This window comes from Parus major, chromosome 2 (assembly GCF_001522545.3).
Source record: "Parus major isolate Abel chromosome 2, Parus_major1.1, whole genome shotgun sequence".
Lineage (NCBI taxonomy): Eukaryota > Metazoa > Chordata > Aves > Passeriformes > Paridae > Parus > Parus major.
In genome coordinates, this window is record NC_031769.1 from 80017384 (window position 1) to 80035306 (window position 17923).

The following is a 17923-nucleotide window of genomic DNA, read 5'->3' on the forward strand; positions in this document are numbered from 1 at the left end:
TTTTCAACTCCTGGTCCTCTGCATAGAATCTTCAGGCTGTTTCAAACATCATATACTGCACTGAAGTACAAATTAATTTTTCAATACACTTCATTTATCATAGGGAGTTAATTCATTAGCAGTTACAAATCTAAGTATATTTGCAGCAGGCAACCCTAATCCATGTTGAGCTCTGAAAGGATTTGCCAGCTAAAGGGCATGTATTTATTGGGGGTGTGCCATTACCTCACACAATTGCTCCCCCTCCCTGCTGCCAGCCCTCTGTGATGATAAGTTTGGTCAACCCTGCGGGGAGAATTTATGAAGAAACCATTCAATTTCAGGGGGGAAAGGTACTCGGGGTCAACCGTTGGTAAAAACAATTAAACAATAAAAAATAAAAACGTACCACCACAGGTAAGGACATGGGTGCAGAAATCAGTTCAGCACCCTCTATATCCCTGCTTTTAATTGTTTTTTCTTTTACCTCCATCCAAAAGATCAGCGGGTCTCGGGTGGGGATGATTGCTGCTCTGAACATAAACTGGTTTGGAGCTGCTGACAGCAAGATTATAGGGGCTTGTCCTCTGGAGCTGGTAGTAAGGTGAAGACTTTTGTTTTCCTCCGTGGGGATCTCGTGTTTCCATCAGCGATGTGGTTCCATTGGGTTGCTGGAGCCTTAGCTGCAGCTGCGTTGAAGCTGGGGCTGCTCTGGGTGTGGGACCACGACCGGGGTCCGGCACTGGAATGCTGCTTCCCGGGTAGGAATCCGGGCACTAGATACCGCATCAGCTCGGGCCCCGCCCCCCAGCAGCGGCAGGCAGGCGTGGCCAGCAGAGGCGGGACGGCGGGCGCGGCTTCTGGACTGAGCCAATCAGCTCTGGGCAGGGGCGGGTCCAGGCGTTTCCATGGTGCCGAGCGGCGTGGGCGGTGGTGGTGGTGGGGGCGTGGCTTGCGGCTGCGTTATGGTCACGGGCTGCGTCGCCGAAATGGCAGTACACTGTTCCGGCACAGCAGCTCCGTGCGGCACAACTTTGGGGCGGCTACTGGGCGTTGTGCAACTGCACTGCAGCACGCCCTTGGTGCAGCCACGCCTTCACTGCTTGTCGAGCTCCTCTCAGCTGCGGCAGTGTCATCGTAGCTCGGGGTTCCGCTCCCCAGCGGGACCCAGCCACATGGCGGGATTGCGCAATTTGGCTCATTGCCGCACGCTGCAGCCTGTCCACTGCCCACTGCCTGTGTTCTCCAGCATGGTGGAGTTGCAGGAAACGGCTCGCTAAAAGGCAGTATTGGGGTGAGGGGCCCGTTCAAGGTGGCACGGCTTCATGGGGAAGCCATTTTGTCCCACTCCCCCTCCGTGGGCTTGGAATGGGGTCCCAACCTCCCTCCGTCCCCTCCTTAGCCCCATTCTCGCCCTGCAGTCCAGTATTTTTCTGTCTCATTAAGGCAAAAATAAATCTCCGGGGCTTTAAAACTTTTATCGCGTTTTCGTCTCCCCTGGAGGCTGCCCTAAGTATATTGTCGTTCCCAAATATTTATATCAAGGGCAGCCTCTTTGTGTCCAATTCATGGTTCTTTGTCCACGTTATTAAAGCTAATAATGCATCTTTATCATATTCTTCCTGCCATTCTTGTAAAAGAAGTGACAGTACCTTCAAAACTGGATGTGGTTGGGTTGACATCCAACTTCCTGTGGCTCTGATGATTATTTTCTTCTACTTTTAAGGCTAAATCCAAAAATATTCCAGATTTTGAGCGATTTTCCACCACAAACAGCTCTCCCCCATTTATTTTCAGACTTTTTCTGCACGCCTATTACTTCAGCTTTTTGGTGCTGTTTTTTTCAGCTTTTCCCACTGTTTTGGATAGGCTCTCCACACTCTATCTTCCCTCCTGCTCTGCTTGCGGGAATGCCTGTATCTTCATAGGGTCGCCACATGTTACGTGCCATGGGTGGAGAGACGAAATCCACAACTCAAGATCCAGAGCTTATCAGATAAAACATCCTCGTATATTGTTCAGAGCTCATTTATATATTCGACTGGAAACTCCCAGCTCACATAGCTTATTGGCTGGGATCTCTCTCCGCCCAGATCTCTGGCCAGGGATGTGCTTCCTACTAATCATGAACAGGGGTGGCTGGGGGTCCCCTGTAACTTATCCAGGAACTTGTTCAGGCATGAACTAGGCTAGTTGAATTGGATTTGTGTTTGTCCAGTCCAGGCCAGCTGTATTGTGACAATATTGTGACATTCAGCAAGGTCAGTCACCATCAGCCAAGCTTCTTGCCTCAACCAAGTAAGCAATTATAAGAGAAAAAGCTTGTACATCCATCTTTCCTAAACTGCTTCTGTTTGATCAATGTGCCAGGAGAGAGTACTCGATGTTGCTCCTGGTTGTGGCCTTCTTGGTGAAAGGGAACCTTTCCAGTTTTATTGTAGCCCTTATGAAAGTGGGTACTACTTCAGTTGTTTCTGCAATTAAGTGTGATTATCTGTCACTGAATATTTGGTCTAGTTTTGATGGATTTAGGCTTCTATGTAGCTTTCTGCTAAGCAGTCTAACCAAACAACTCTCTGTCAGGTATTCCTTACCTATGTGACAAATGCAGTAACTTTTCCTTTTGTTTTGTCATAAAACAAGCTTTATTTTAAAACATCTTTATTTACACAAGTTTATCCAAAAATGAAAAAATATATTGAAATTCTGAAAGGGTTCTAATTAGAAGGAAAATAATATGGAACCATTGCAGTCCTTGCATTGGTTTTGTCTACCAGCTCTACCACAGTTCTACCAGCTCATTAAGTTCTTTCAGTAGGGCTGGTAAAACAAAAAGTTTGTTTAAATAGAGGATGTCCAGTAGACAAGATAGTCAAAGGACCAGCATATTTGTGCCAGAGTCAAAATGAAGTCAGAAGCTACCAGAAACATAATGAGAAATACTCCAGTTACAGCTGCCGAAGCTTAACTGAATTCCATGTTTTGCATAACAATCACTTTATCAAATGGAGTTAGGAAGCTCAGTAACAAAACAATTTTTGCTCAGTATAAGCAGATGAATGAAGGGGTGGCCATCATTATTTGAGATGCAAGAGAACAACATAACCATGTATTCAATTAACATCTCCTGAAGGGCCATCTCAAGAGTAGGACAAAGAAAAGGAAATGCCAGAGAAGAGGATCATGTTCTGAAATGTGCAAATTACAGTACTTTGAACACAAATAATTGAATTTATTTATTCCTTCCTTTTTTTTTTCCCTCTCACCTCATGCTGAAGAGTAGGGTTGATCAATAAAATACAAAGGAGTATGGCAGGAAGTGTCTGATCAACACCATGCCAGAGTGTTTGTCCCTGGAAAGGAATAAACCAAATTTTTTAAATGACACTTTTACATAGTAAATCCTAGGGTGTTGGATAAGATACAATTTAGGGCTATATGAAATGCAAGCAAAAGTGGCATGATTTTTTAATTCTTTAATTCTGGTTCTTACTAAAAATGTCAATCTGGTAGCTGATGATGAAACAGTTCATTAGTATGCTCTTGTTTTGGAGCTCCCATGAACTTGGAGCTGGTGGCAATCAAAGACAGTATATGGAGTTTGCATAGCAATATTTTTGGGGAGAGGTGGGGATCACAGTGCCTTCTGTGAGCTTCTGAGAGAAGCTTTCTCCATGTTCTACAGAGCCAATGCCAGACAGCTCCAGGACAGACCCGCTATTGGTAGGGTTGAGCACAGCAGCAACAGTAGTGCTTCTGAGGTGTCAGCCCCACCAAGCACAGAAAGAACAATTCCAGAGAGCTGACAGGAACAGTAAAGTTGTCTGTATGCAAACATTCTACTCAGGCAGCACATGGAGGACAAGCCTGTTACAGATGTTCTTTAATTGGTGCAAATGCATTTTGTGTGACCTACGTGTGACTATGGATACAATGAGAGAACTTCCAGTCCCTCTCTTTGGTTTATGATCTATGTTAAATCAAAGGAACAGCTCAGAAGATGCTGCTGGTTCCAGAAGCAGTAATATGCAGGTGTTACAGCCTGGATATAATAGCTTCCTATAGGGAAAATTGTACCACCCTATGGAGACTTCAGTATTTCAGGATGGATAAATAACAATTTATCTTTTAACAGTGTAAATGTTGAAGTTGACAAAAAGTAACTCTGTATACTTTTAATACAATCTTAGTCACTCCTTACTCCTGCTATTATGGCTATTCCCAAAAAAAGATGGACTATTCACCTTAAATTAAAGGCTTATGGAGAACCTAGAGACAATTGATACATTAAAATTCCTTGCACAGATTTTTACTTACGCTTGTTCTTTAATTCCCTGGAGAAATGCTTTAGTTTCTGTCTCTGATATCTCTCCATCAATACTGGCCAAATATGAATAAAGGAATGAGAATGTTTCGAAGGGAATGCGAGCTGCTCCGCCTTCTGGGTCTCTTGTTAGGATCTCGCAGGCCTGTTTCATTGAACTCAGTAAGGACTGCAGGGGGTTCCAGCAAGAAATGAAAGGAAAAGTATCAGAGCCATGAACATCCTTGCATGAAAAAATCCACAGTATAAGCCATTATAAAGGAGGGTAAATGAGATGAAGGTGATATCATTATTGCCTAGCTTTAAACCCCAAATTTACTCTCTAGTGCAGGTCCAAGGATGGAAATAATAATGTAGTTGTAGTAGGGAAAGGAGTAAAAATTACCAGAATCTTGTGATGGTTAAAGATCGCATAGGGTAATCTGAGCTCTCTCTCCATTAGGGCCAAATTGCTCTGTTTTGCTACTGTAAAAGCTCCAACATCACTGTATCCAGTAAAAGATCTCCCTGTGTGTGTGTATATTACCTCAATGGTTCTAAATTAATTCTCAGCAGCAGTTAAGACAGACAAATCTACAACCCCCAGAAAATTAATATAGGTTTGGTGATTTTATTATTATATGGTATTATTTAATTTTTAGATTATATTTTGGCTGATATTTACTGTTTCCCCTATCTCTATGCAAGTTCCATTTGAATAGATAGTAGAAAAAGCACTGAGGCAAAAAGCATTTAAAGAATATTTCAGTTTAGTCAAAGACAAAAAACATCCGAGTTACCTTTAAAAACATGCCTCAAATTATTAGTTCCAAATATACTTTGAAAAAATCCTTCCTTTAATATGGTGTTAATAATCCAGTGCCCTATGCATGCTGAGTTATATGGGGAAGAGTGTGGAAAAATTCAGCACTGAGTTTCATTCAGCCAAAGACTGGTTGAATGCCATCAAAGAAACAAATAAAGCCACACATGCAATATAAAAGCAGAAAACCAAACCCACATAGGATTTCTTCAACCTAAGTCTTACTATTTTTCTCTGCAACTTTTTCAAAATTTATATTTTCATTAACCAGCAAGAAACATATCTGTGTAAAAAGATAGTCTTTCCTAACAGTAGAATAGCAATACTTAAAATAAACACAGTATCTATTTAAGATCTAGAACACAGGCCAGAGAAGTGTCATCTTATTATCCTTTAACAATTTTACTCAATATATCTCCTCCCCTGGGAGGCTTCTCAAGGGAAAGAGAGGCAGCTGACTCTATGGCCAGCTTTACATTTTACATTTGGCTACCCCTCTACTTCCCCTTCTGGTCCTGCCATCCCTAACTGCAGCAGTGTCTCTCTCACAACACAACAAAGTTATTCATATCCATTTTGCCAACTTGGAAAGACAATTTAACAGGCCATATATGTGGTCATTTTTCCAAGCCTTTTGTAAAAATGCATTGGTGCTTTAGAAGAAGATACTTCAGACTGGTGCTCTTAAGAAGTTCATACTTGTCTACTCTTGTATCTCACTGTAACCCTGTTTGACTGTAAACACAATTTACAGATGCAGAAAATTAATGTAAATTTCGTGTGTGTCTTTCTCTCTGGTTTAGGAAACCAAGGTTTAGGTTTCATTATGTAGTACTGAAATCAAATTATTCACTTAATATCCAAAAGCATGGTGAGATGGTGAAATTTAGTCTGTCTGGCTCCATCAGAATAATGCTCCTGTAACTCCATTTTTGGTTTTGGTTTGTTTGGGGTCTTTTAGCGGGGAGACAGGGGTTGTTGTTTTCTAGATAAGTAGTGTTGCTGATACTATTTTTAAATTAAGAAAAGAGACCAAACTATGAGATCATTTTGGGAGAGAGACTGGCATGAAGAAAAACAAATTTGAAATATTTCAAGAAAGACAGACAGACAGACAGCAAGACAGACAATTGCACAATTGTATCACCAGACCAGGTTAACATTCAGGGCTTCCAGATACTGCAACATTCACAAAATATTGTTTCACATACATTTTCTGGTTAGTACCTCTTCTTCCCTACTGTAGAAATCATTAGAAGTAGTATACTTTATAAGAATATCAGCAGAACGCATTTTATAATCTTTCATTCTGTTGAAATGCTCTGCTGAGATTTCATTACTGACATTAAAAGAATTGTAGCTGTAGTAGCATTAAATGCTGCTAAGAAAATTTAATTTGCTACACCATAATTTAAAAATTGGTTCTTTAATTTCTCCCTTCAGTTCTCCTTCATGGATATTTACACTGACACCATCAGCATCATTCCTCCATCATCCTTTCACACAGTATGAGGTCCCTGCACACACGCTTGCTCTTCTATTGCCACTCCAGTAAACTGAGGATTTAGCTATCCTTCTGGTTAAGTTCCCCAGACCAAAATCTGATGGGCAAGAGAAGTAAACATGCAAGCCACTTTGCCAGCTGCTGCAAAAGCAATCACCATTCCCCAAATCCATCTGCATTAATTGTTCTATGGTCTATCTTATATATGGATCTTAGACAAGCATTTGTGTTTGGATATGAGGGCTCCTGCTGTGAACGTACCCCACCAAGCACGCTGCACCCAAGTGCCAGAAACTTCATCCATTCCACCTTCTCTCCAAAACTGTCCAGTTGCAGGATAGCTTCCAGCTGCTTCTCTGGCAAGCCCAAATGCTTCCATTTATCACTCAGTTCTGCAAAGGTCACCATGCCTTTGGAAGAAAGCTTTGAACAAAAACATGGTACCTCAATAAAAACTCTGAAAACCAGAATGAATTTAAGAACAGAGTGTCTCCCCAAAATACTTCAATATTTGAATACTTCAAATACTTGACAGTCTCTCTCCCCAACCATCTCCAACACATCAGCATCCCTCAATAGCATTGTGCATTTGATAAATAACAGCTTGTACCTGTTTGTGCAAGACCTTAAGGAGTCCTGGGGTCAAACCAGCATCTTTTTTCTCTGTTGCTAAAGGTATTTCGATCCTCTCCTTCACAGGAAGGGGTTCACCTTTAGACAAGGCTGAAAAATACCTAAGTGAATGGGAAGAGCAACACATCTCAATGCCCATGGCCATTACAAACTGCACAGAAGTAAATGCTCTTGCAGTTCAGTGTAAGAATCTGCAAGCTCCCCCACAGGAGCAGCAGCACCTGGCAAGCTGCCTACATGCACAACTCCCATCCTCCTGTGCCCAGAAACCATAATCTTTAGACTTTACTTGCACCTTTCATGACACTCTAATAATTCTTAACGAATTTCACTTATTTTGTGCATGATATATTCAGCTCTTTTGACTGATGAACCTGAGGACTCATCTGTTTAACATTCTCCTCATGCACTACCCAAAATGTACATCTGCCTATTCACATTGCAACTCTCTCCTCAGAATTTCTGCTATTTCTGTCTGTTCCAAAATAAAATTTTGAAGTAGAACTCTTAAAGTTCTACTTTAAAAGGCATTGGATGCACATCCTTTTAATTATAAGGCTGCCACAGCCTTAAGAGCTACCTCACCTTAACTGCCCAGCAATCTGCATTGTGCAAGGAAAACTCCAGTTTTTATTCAGGTGCATCTAATTTACAAGTTTCTCCATGTCATGGAGAAAGGCTTTACCTTTAAGACAGCTGAGGAAAGAGGGGAAGTTGAAGCTGCTGATGGCTGATAAGAGTTCTTCCTCCTGAGCAATTATCAGTCATTTCCAAGAATTGACAGCAGATCTGACCATTAAAAAGTGAATTCAACTTGTAAACACCCCCTTAAGAAGTACAGACAGAGTTCTCTTGTCCTCTTTCGCTTCCGGCTTTTGGCAAGGTAACAAGACTCTGTTTTGGTCTCTCCCCCCCCCTCCAGGCCGACAAGGCCACGGGGTGGGGGGGGGGGGGGGGAGAAGCAGCGTTGGTCAGCGAGCTTGGTTTTTAGTTGTTGCTGCTGGACTGAAACCTGATACTATGAACATACTCTTGTAGCTTTTTAAGCTTCTAATTCTTTTACTACCTGAGTAAACATACAGATTACTCCTTCTCTCAGAACGACAGAGAGAGAGAGAGATAATTAACATAAAGAAGACATCATAGAACCACCAATGCAACAGTGAGGAAAAGAGTTAAGTTTTAAATAAGAGAGAGAGAATAAGAAGATGCTTAATAGCTGAAATATATTTTTGTTAAAGCTATGGAGATGGACAATAATCGTATAAAAGACTCCTTTAATTCATGATAAGAGTATTGGGAGGAATAGAGTATTCAAAGTGTAGGTTTTGAGCAAAAGAGAAAGTACTTGGGATACTGTGAGTTGCTGGGATTAAATAGAGTGAAGATTTTGAAGTCTTGGGGGCAAAGAGAAAACTGTTTTCCAGGAGAGCTCACAGAAACAGATGAAGAGGACTTCTGCCTTTGAATAACTCATCCTTAAAAATTAAATCCCTCGACTTTATTGACCCATGCACACCTCGGAGAGATGTGAGATGGGAGGAGAAGATCTAATGACAGATTTCCGGGCAGCTGGCATTAGAGAAATAGAAAACTATGACAAAAATAGTTTTCTCGTGAGAAACTCCATAGATTAGCAGAAAGAGACTTCTGTTTCTCTACAAAGACTGATGAAAAGACTAACAAAAATTGAGACTGTTTTTTAACCACCAAAGTTCTAAAGTTATTTGTCTCTATGTTATCATGTCATGTGTACAAAGAAATGATCAAAATGTAAAAGGTGAAGGGTTTTTCTGGAAATTTACTCTAGTGTTCTTATTCTTGTAGTTTGTTAATAAACTGTCTTTTTTCCTTTTAAGTTTTAAGCCTGTTTTGCTCTTGTTCTAATCCATGTCTCACAACAAGAAATAAGTAATTTCTTTAGTTACTAGTTTAAAACCACGACACTTGTCCTGCCTCATCTGTCCTGCTCACCCAGGTCCATGTCCAGGCTATCCCATACTGTGCACATATGTGCTAAAATACACAGCAGGCAGCACTCCAGAACTGAATTAGCGTGACTATATCCATAGAAATGGATGCACAGTATGTACGTAAATATAACAACCGCACTATTTTTCAGCCAGATCTATTTCCTCATCTGATTATTCACAGGGATAAGCACTACAATACCGGCAGCACGTGTGAACCCACAGCCTCGTTCTGCTTTTCACAACTCCCAGGTACAGATCTTGCCCTACAAGGTACACCAGAGAATGCTCCAGAAAGAGGGGTGTGCGGTCAGCAGCAGCCGCCCACCCAGCTGCGCGGCTCCTCCGCCGAGCTGCTGCAGTGCTTAGGCAGAGGTCGGGGGCTGGCTGCTGGCATGACCTTGGCACTGCCGGGCTGCCCCTGCTCTCACCAGCCCCGCATCCCAGCAGGCTCAAGCTACAGAGGTAGCCGCACCTCACTTCCATCAAATTCTTAGAAACGCCGCACCATTTTAAGGTGGTCCTGCTGGCTTTCTCCAGCACTGCAGCGGTAACAATTCAGCTTCAGATTATTTTCTTTTTAACAGACAAGCCAGACTCCAGCCTGGCTTTGTTAGCAGCTTCCCCTCCCACATGTACACATGCCCACACAAAACATAGGACAGGAAAAAATTATAGTGAGCAGTTGAAGTAAAAGAAAAAAAAATCTATGTTAAAGGAGAAACAATTAAACATCTAAATCAACTTTATGGTGAGAGATTTATTATGCAGATTATCACGTCAAAGGTGCAAATTTTCAGGCACTTTTCCCAGAAAGAAAAAAGAGAAACCTAATCAAGCTTAAGAATTAGAAAGCTAACGTCTAATTTTTCCTTTAAATTCCAAGAATTGAATCACAGATGAAAGAAGAAAAACCAAGCCAAACTAAAAGATAAAATAGTTGGTCTTTCAGATAGAAAAGCAAATAACAAAAAGAAAATAAAGATGCATTTTGTGTATGGAAATCTAGCTATTTCAGAAGTAAGCCAGCCCTAAGCCTCAAGGAAACAGAAAATAAATAAAATACCACACTATTTTTAAAAGGCTTGCATGCTGCATTAATACACAGAAGCATATATGCAATGTACATGCTGGTATAATATTCAAAGCTATGTCCACTATACAATAAAGAAGAGAGTGAGGTTTTGAGGTTCCATATGTATAGCTCTCTGTTGTTAGGTGAACATCATACTTACGCAGCTGCCCACTGCAAAACATCATAAGGCTGAGTCCTAATAGCAGCTTTAGTAAATTGCTTCAGAATGTCGGGTAGCTCTGGAGGGATTTTGATCTGCTGGGCACAGAACATGGTTTCTGGAAGAGGCATGGTGTCCAGTCACAAAGACCTGAAAGAAATAAAACAGCAGTTCACACATGCAGAATGTGAATGAAAAACTGTGTGTGCACATGGGAGTGAACAGTGCATATCCCCAAATTCCCTCCTGTCCTACTCAAATAGCTGGGGCTACTGCAGAGCTGACAGACTTGGAAAGGTAAACAGACAAGCCCTGCATGGCTCTAAAAAACTTTGTTGCTACACCAAATAAGACAGGGCAGCTTGGGCACCAATCACAGCTCAGTGAGAACTACTACTTTAACAGGTGACTTCAGATAGTTTTAAGCTAATTTTTGTCCTCAAACCTACAACAAAAATTTGTAAAATAGGTAGTCCAGACAAGTCACACCACACATGCCAACATGAAAGGTATCTACATTGACAACTCACTACTGCATGCCAAGGAAAATCTTGGCATTTTTGTACAGATGCCAGAGCATGCAGATGACCAAGTTTCTACTTGGTTTATGTTTATGTATTCAAAAATTCTGTAGCCAAAAAGTTACCAATTTGTGTTTGTGACAGACTTCATATCAAACAAAATATTGTGATGAACAAAATATTCATGTGTGCTGCAAGCACACATGCTCATACAGCTCTACAGGTGTGTTTCTCTCATTCAGGATGTAATTAATTTGTTGCAAGGAAACCTGTTCCCCAGCATCCGAAAGAAAGGACAGAGATAGGCTATTGTATGGTCCTTCTCCCATGATAGCAATGGGGCATATTTGGTGAGGAACTCTCCTCATCATTTCCAGGACAAACTATGGCATACTTAAGTTGATTTAGCAACAAGAACCTAAAATGGTTAGTTATTTGCAGAAAGGAGGAGCAGTAAAAACAACAGCATTAAGAAAGGAATCAATGTAACAGAATCCTCTATCAATTTAGACTTTTTTAATTTTTAAGATAAAAGCAAGAGTACCTGGCAGGTGGTTTTCTTATGTGAATTTTCCTGTTGTGGAAAAGAAAAAAAATAAAAGCCAGCAACAGAGTGATGAAACTGCTGTGACTCAAGGCTCCTTTGAGGATCAAACCATACTTAGAACTTTACTTATGGAGAAATGTAGACAGGGTACAGAATCTTCACCACTCCAATGCAGCCAATTTGCATCAGGAACAGACTTGAAAGTGCACATTTAATTACCACATTGGTTATGTTTTTTCAGTAGTGATTCAAAAACACAGCTCTAGCCAAGGAACTGAAGCTAGCTGAGAATTTCAGGACAACAGAAAAACTTGGAGGAAGGAATACAGGTGTGTCTGTGTGTGTGTACCCTTGGGAAGCAGTCAAATAAAAGACTAAAAATATAATCACAAAAGAAAAATACAGTTCAAGAGCTGCTTTTCTACAGTAAGCCATTAGTCACGGAGTCTCACAGAAGGGCAGAGGTTGGCAGAGACTTCATGGAGGTCAGCTGGTCTGAACCCCTGCACAACCTATGAGCAGGTTGCCAAATATCCATGTCCAGGTGTGTTTCAAGAATCTCCCAAGGATGGAGAGTCTACACTCCCCTGGGCAACCTGCACCAGCGCTTGGTCACCCTCACAGGTGTTATAGATACATATTATATTATTGGCTTTTCACAAATATTAAAACGAAAGTTATATGTATAATGTTGGAAAACTTTGCTGTATTAATATAGTTTCTTTTATTTCTGTTATTGATAAAGGTTGTAGCATAGTATTAAAATAAAAAAAACCCTGCTTTTGTTCATATAACTCAGAGACTGAAAAGATAGTCAGAAATGCCCCCTGCATTCTTAGATTATCTTATCTAGATGAAGACAGCAGTGACCAGTGCTCCAAGGAAGGAATTTATTGAACCTCCATTATCAGGGAGTGTGAGACTCAACAGAGCCAAGAAGATTGATCTATGGGGAGAGAGGAGTTAAGCTAAACAAAGGAACCTCTAAAACTTAAGAGGAATGTTTGAATCATGTATAAGAATTTGTGAATATGTAATAGGGTTCTGTTTTTAAGGGACAATCCTTTGTTAGTAAGGTGTGCTCTCTTGGCTGAATGCAGAGACACCCGGCCATATTTGTACATTTCGCTTTATTTGTATCTCCTAATTGTCTATTAAACTTTTTAAATTTTATATTAAAAAAGTGAACCTCGTTTTTCACACAGGGAAAAAGGGTTTCTTGTTCAGAGAGAACATCCTGTACATATATATACACACACACACCTAGTGATCAACGAAAAGCACAGCTAGGTCAGGCAGCTCCTGCACCCCTTCACCGTTGTTACTCTGTCTTGGGTTACTCTCGCTAGAGACAAAGGTGAGCTCCTAACTTTCACTTCCTGTTAGCTCTTATTTTCTGTTATTTTCCTTTCACGCATCCCAGCCCCAAGCCAGCCCCAGGTGTTCAGGAAAAAAGGCCAAAGCGTGTCCGCACGCAGGTGGGATTGGCAGAGTCGCGAGTGCCCGAAGCCCATCCGCCCCGAGCTGTGGGGATGCAGCGCGGGCGGGCACCGGCCCCGGCGCGGCCCCTCGCAGGCCGGAGGGAGCCGCAGGGCCGCCCCACGGTTCCAGCGCCCCCCGGACACCCCCGCGGCAGCCGCCCACGGGCTCGGGGAAGGCCCGGGCACGCCCCCTCACCTGCCCCGCTCCACGGCTCCGCTGCCCTGGCAACGCGGAGGGACGGGCCGCGGCGGGCGGTCCGGGCGCTGGGCGGGGGAAAAACTTAATGGCGGCGAGGTTTAAAGGGCAAGAACAGCGCCTGTTTTGTACAAACTTTTGAAAAGGCCCAAACCATGGATGAGAGGACTGAGTCTACATTAGTAAATGCACAGACAGCCTCAAGGTGGGTCGGATACAGCGGCTGAACGTGAGCCAGCAGTGGGCCCAGGAGGCCAAAAAGGTCAGTGGCATCCCAGCCTGTGTCAGCAGTAGCGTGGCCAACAGGATGAGGGAAGAGGGGATTCTTCCCCTCTATGCGGCCCTGGTGAGGCTACACCACGAATCCTGAGTCCTCTCAGTTCGGGGAAGAACCAGAGTGTTCTGGAGGGAGTGCAGGTAAGGGTAACAAAGCTGGTGAAGGGCCTGTAGCACAAGTCCAGCCAGGGAAGCTGGGGTTGTTTAGCCTGGAAAAGAAGAATCACTTATTGCTCTCTACAATTTCCTAAAAGGAAGGTGTAGGCAGGAAAGGGTCAGCATCTTTTCCCACCCAGTGACAGAGTAAGAGGGCATAGTTTTAGCTGTGCTAGGGGACATTCAGACATTTAGGTTGGACATTAAGAAGAATTTCTTCACATAAGGGGTAGTGGAAGGGTTAATCCAGTGAGGCAGTGGAATCACCATCCCTGTTGGTGTTGAAGGAAAGAATGCACGTGGCATTTAGTGCCATGGTCTAGTTGCTAGGGTGGTGTTTGGTCATAGGCTGGTCTTAATCTCAGAGATCTTTTCCAACTTAATTGATTCTGTGATTCTGTGAACGTCTTAGCACCATATTATTGGCAAAGCCCATGGCAGGGAAGCTGGTTCCTGGGCTCCTGGGTCCCCTGGCCACAAGGATACTCTACTGGGTGAGCAGTGTTACGGTGGCATGTCCATCTTGCCTTTGGCATTCTTGTACCTCCTTTCCTGGCTTGGATGAAAAGTGGAGAAATACTGATTGAGCTGGAAAAAAAGATAGGGCAATGTATCCCCAAAAATTCTCTTTACTCATAGCAGCTACTGCTTCCAAGGACAGCTCAGCCACAAGCAACCTCTGCTGATCAGGCTCCACAGTCCTGGACATTCAGAATAGCAGCACCACTGAGAGTCTGCCACCACTGAGCAGCACAGCCAGTGCCAGCTGCTTCTCAGCACCTGATGGTCCAAACTGACACCACAAGGCAGCATGGGCTCTCCCACTGCTCCAGAATGTGAGGAACCAAACTGCCCTCTCTACCATAAAGTCTTGGTGGACAGCTACAAGTCTTCTTTGCCCTGCAGATAAAAACAGCATCAGAGGTAATCTGACTGACATCCTCTGTAAACACACCAGTGCATCTCTTGGTTACAAAGCAATAGCCCTCTTGTACCTTCTAACATGGACTGTACATAGCCTGAGCACTCAAATCAACTTGGTAATAGGATTATTCATTTTAGAAAGCCTTCACAAGCTGTTGCTCCAAAGAAACTTGGGTGCTGCATGCTTGAAACAGGCCAAGCAGTTACTGCAGAAGCACACAATCTTATTTGAAGTCAGGCCTTTTAATCCAAATTATGTCCCCATTGATGAACATGCAAGGCCACACAGGACAAAGATAAAATGTGGGCTCCAGAAAGCATTAAGCACACATTTTAACAGTTTAATCTTTCATAAAACATGAATACTTAGCATATAAGCAACAGGCTAATTATTTGGCCTCAAAATACTTTGCAGATTCCTGTAACTAATGAAAAAGCAAACTTCTGACATATAATTACATACATTTCTATCCTTTAGCTATTTTAAAACATCTACTCATTTAAGAACACTATAGCAAGAAAAACATGAAACAAACATTATCCTGCAGGAGTTTACAGAATATGATTCAATTAAAGTGATTTCACAGTGCAGTTTTTCAAAGGCGTCTAGTGATAACAGATAAACAAGATCCGTATTACCTCTTATCTGTGATCCTTGCACACACTTGAAAATATCCTTAAAACGCTCAAAATGTAAATGTCATACTCTTAATTCTTCTAGCTATTTGGTCCAGTGCAGTGAAATAATGGATAAAGCTGCCACACGGTATTTATGGGGAACAGCAGCATGTAGGTGGAATATTTTTCTATATTTAATGAAATGTATTTTCATAGAAAATCTGAAAGGTCCATGGGTTGGACCTTGCAGATCACCTGTAAGGCATGAGCACTTTCACTAGACCAGGCTACTGAGCTCCATCCAACCTGACCTTTAACATCTACAGTGATGGGCATCCACATCTTTTCTGGGCAACCTGTTCCAGTGTTTCATCACCCTCACAATAAAGACTGTCTTCCTAACAGCTAATCTTAAACTATTTCAGTTTGAAGTCATTCCCCCTTGTCCTGTCACTACATGCTCTTGTAAATACTCTCTTTATATGAATCTGTGCTGCTTCCTAGAAGTATTTGCTCCCATTGTATAATACCAGGTCTTGTATATAAAGAACATTTAAAAGTATATCCACGAATGTAATTGTTGCTTTACAGCAGCACTGCCAGAAATGCTGCTGTATAGCAACACAGATTAGAATTCCTGCTGCTTCCTACTTCCGTGACTCCCGCTCACAACTAGTCAAAATATTTCATGGACTGTCCATTCTAATCCAGCAATATTTAGATTCATCACATTCCTCACCTAACTCTAGCAAGCCACTTACGCAATTTGTATCTGCTAAACATGGCACTCCAGTGCACTATTTAGGTTCTAATACAGAAACTCTATATTGAATACTCTATTCAGCTTTGCAGTGTTCTGTTTTTGTAAGCAAGAAGGAATTCTAAGTAAAACTAATGTCCTTTTCCAGAAACACAAACAGTCCTTGAAAGGCAAGTAATGTTAAATACCACCCCCTTCTCCCACACCTAATGTTAGACATCTTCAGATGTTTGACGTTGCCTTATATAGGGGAAAATGCTTCTGCAGCTTTGGTGTTGGTCAGTACTCATGAGGTAAAAGGTAATAATAGCAGGTAAGCAGAAAAATTCATATGCAGAGCTGTGAAATAATCTTCCTATTGCTCCATCTCTCAGTATTATACTGAAGTAAAAACATTCCATTTATTTTGAAACTATTTGACCTCTGGAAATACAATATTTTAAAATTTTCCATTACTAAGTAACTTTGATTTCACCATATCATTTCTCAATTTATGGTGACATCTTAATGAAGAAATTAAAACAAAAAGCACAGCTTAAAAAAATTGCTGTTAACTGTGCAATTCTTTAGTTTGCTACCTAATTAAGAACTGAAATACCAGAGTAAGATGGCTGTAACTTACCATTGTGTTTTGTAAAAGTTGTTTCCTCATCTGTTTCAGAGAACAGCTTATTTTATTTTGCATACTGAACTTCATTACACTACCAAGAATCAATTCCTTGTTTAATGTTTTTACTATTTGTGTATCATAATTTCTTCCAAGAACCTCACTCATTGCCCAGGTTGTACAGCAGTCTTTATTCCCAAGGCAACAGAACAAGAACACTGACCCTACCACAAACCCTTTCTAATCTAGATGTAAAAAAATGGACAATGATGTCCAAGGAAACAAAATGATGCTGATCAGCATGCTAGGCAATCAAACCCCAGTCATTTGTGCTTTGTGAGGTACAGAATCTTGTGAAGCTTTTCATGGTTTTCTGAACAACAGTGCAGCTGCTGTGAAGATTTTTATGAAGACCTTATGCAAGCATAGGAGAAGGCAAGGAAAGAATGCACTCAGCTGCAAAGTGATGTGAGCACTGTAATAGGTTGTAGTTGGCATCTTACTGGAGAAGTCAGACACAAAGCAGTTACAGGTACGGAAGGGCCCTCAGAAACAAAATCAACTAGCTTCAGCTTCACTCAATAATTGAGAAGGGGCTGACAGAAAAAATGCAGAGTTCTAAATATTTTTAATCAATATAGAAGAATCTGTATAAAAACAGTCAAAGCCATGCTGCAATTAACTTCTTTCAATATACACAAGATAGCTACAGAGCCATCTGACAATTCTTGGATGAAGACCTGTAGAACTAACAGCATTAGATTCTCAACAGACAAAGGGGATAAAATTGAGCCAGCACACACCACCAACCCCTCCAGTCAAGACCAAGGTCAACACAAATTGTGGTGGAAGAGTGTGTACACACACATACATACAAACACACACACATGCACAGATTCTTTCCCACTTGAAAAGTAAGAGGAGTCCACAGAACTCTGCATCACTCCAGCACAGATGGAAACTACTGGTACAGTGCTCATCAGCTGTCTCAGAAACAGCCACTTAACTTACAAGCTTATTTATCAAGTTTCTATGCCAGGGGAGCATATAGCACACAATAAAGCAAACCACTGAAATTTAAAACAATTTATAAAGTACTGTTAATCCCTATTCTCTACAACCTCCATATTCTTTCAAAAAATGTGTAAAAATAAGGAGATGAGGACATGAGATTTCTGAAGAGTTCACAATGGACAGTTCTGGAAACAAACTTCACCTGGGATCTGTGAAGCAGTGCAAATGCCAGCACAACAGTTGGATTTGAAACCATTTTCCATTAAAAAAAACCCAAAAAACCAAATACAGATAATGTAAGCAACATCAAAACAGCTGCAGTTCACATTGCATGACTGGCCTGATTTGCTATTTTCTTTCATGACTTGTAAAATAC

General features: G+C 41.6%; 1 protein-coding gene and 1 long non-coding RNA gene across 4 annotated transcripts; one reads left to right on the forward strand and one right to left on the reverse strand.

The window, feature by feature from the left end:
• Nucleotides 1-3210: 3210 nt before the first annotated feature.
• On the reverse strand, nucleotides 3211-17642 carry ROPN1L (rhophilin associated tail protein 1 like). Of its 3 annotated transcripts, none has more exons than XM_015614970.3 (6): nucleotides 13193-17642; nucleotides 10448-10597; nucleotides 7220-7343; nucleotides 6871-7032; nucleotides 4297-4472; nucleotides 3211-3332 (listed from the first exon to the last, which is right to left on the reverse strand). In XM_015614970.3, exons 2-6 carry the CDS (start codon nucleotides 10576-10578, stop codon nucleotides 3269-3271), a joined length of 657 nt encoding a protein of 218 aa, XP_015470456.1. In that variant the 5' UTR covers nucleotides 10579-10597; nucleotides 13193-17642; the 3' UTR covers nucleotides 3211-3268. The 3 variants fall into 3 exon arrangements, with proteins under 3 accessions (XP_015470456.1, XP_015470465.1, XP_015470484.1); XM_015614979.3 differs by lacking the exon at nucleotides 13193-17642 and adding an exon at nucleotides 12779-13055; XM_015614998.2 differs by lacking the exons at nucleotides 10448-10597; nucleotides 13193-17642 and adding an exon at nucleotides 7828-7980.
• On the forward strand, nucleotides 8050-8836 carry LOC117243921. Its single transcript, XR_004496010.1, has 2 exons — nucleotides 8050-8125; nucleotides 8670-8836. It is a non-coding gene; the product is annotated as an uncharacterized LOC117243921 (long non-coding RNA).
• Nucleotides 17643-17923: the final 281 nt, after the last annotated feature.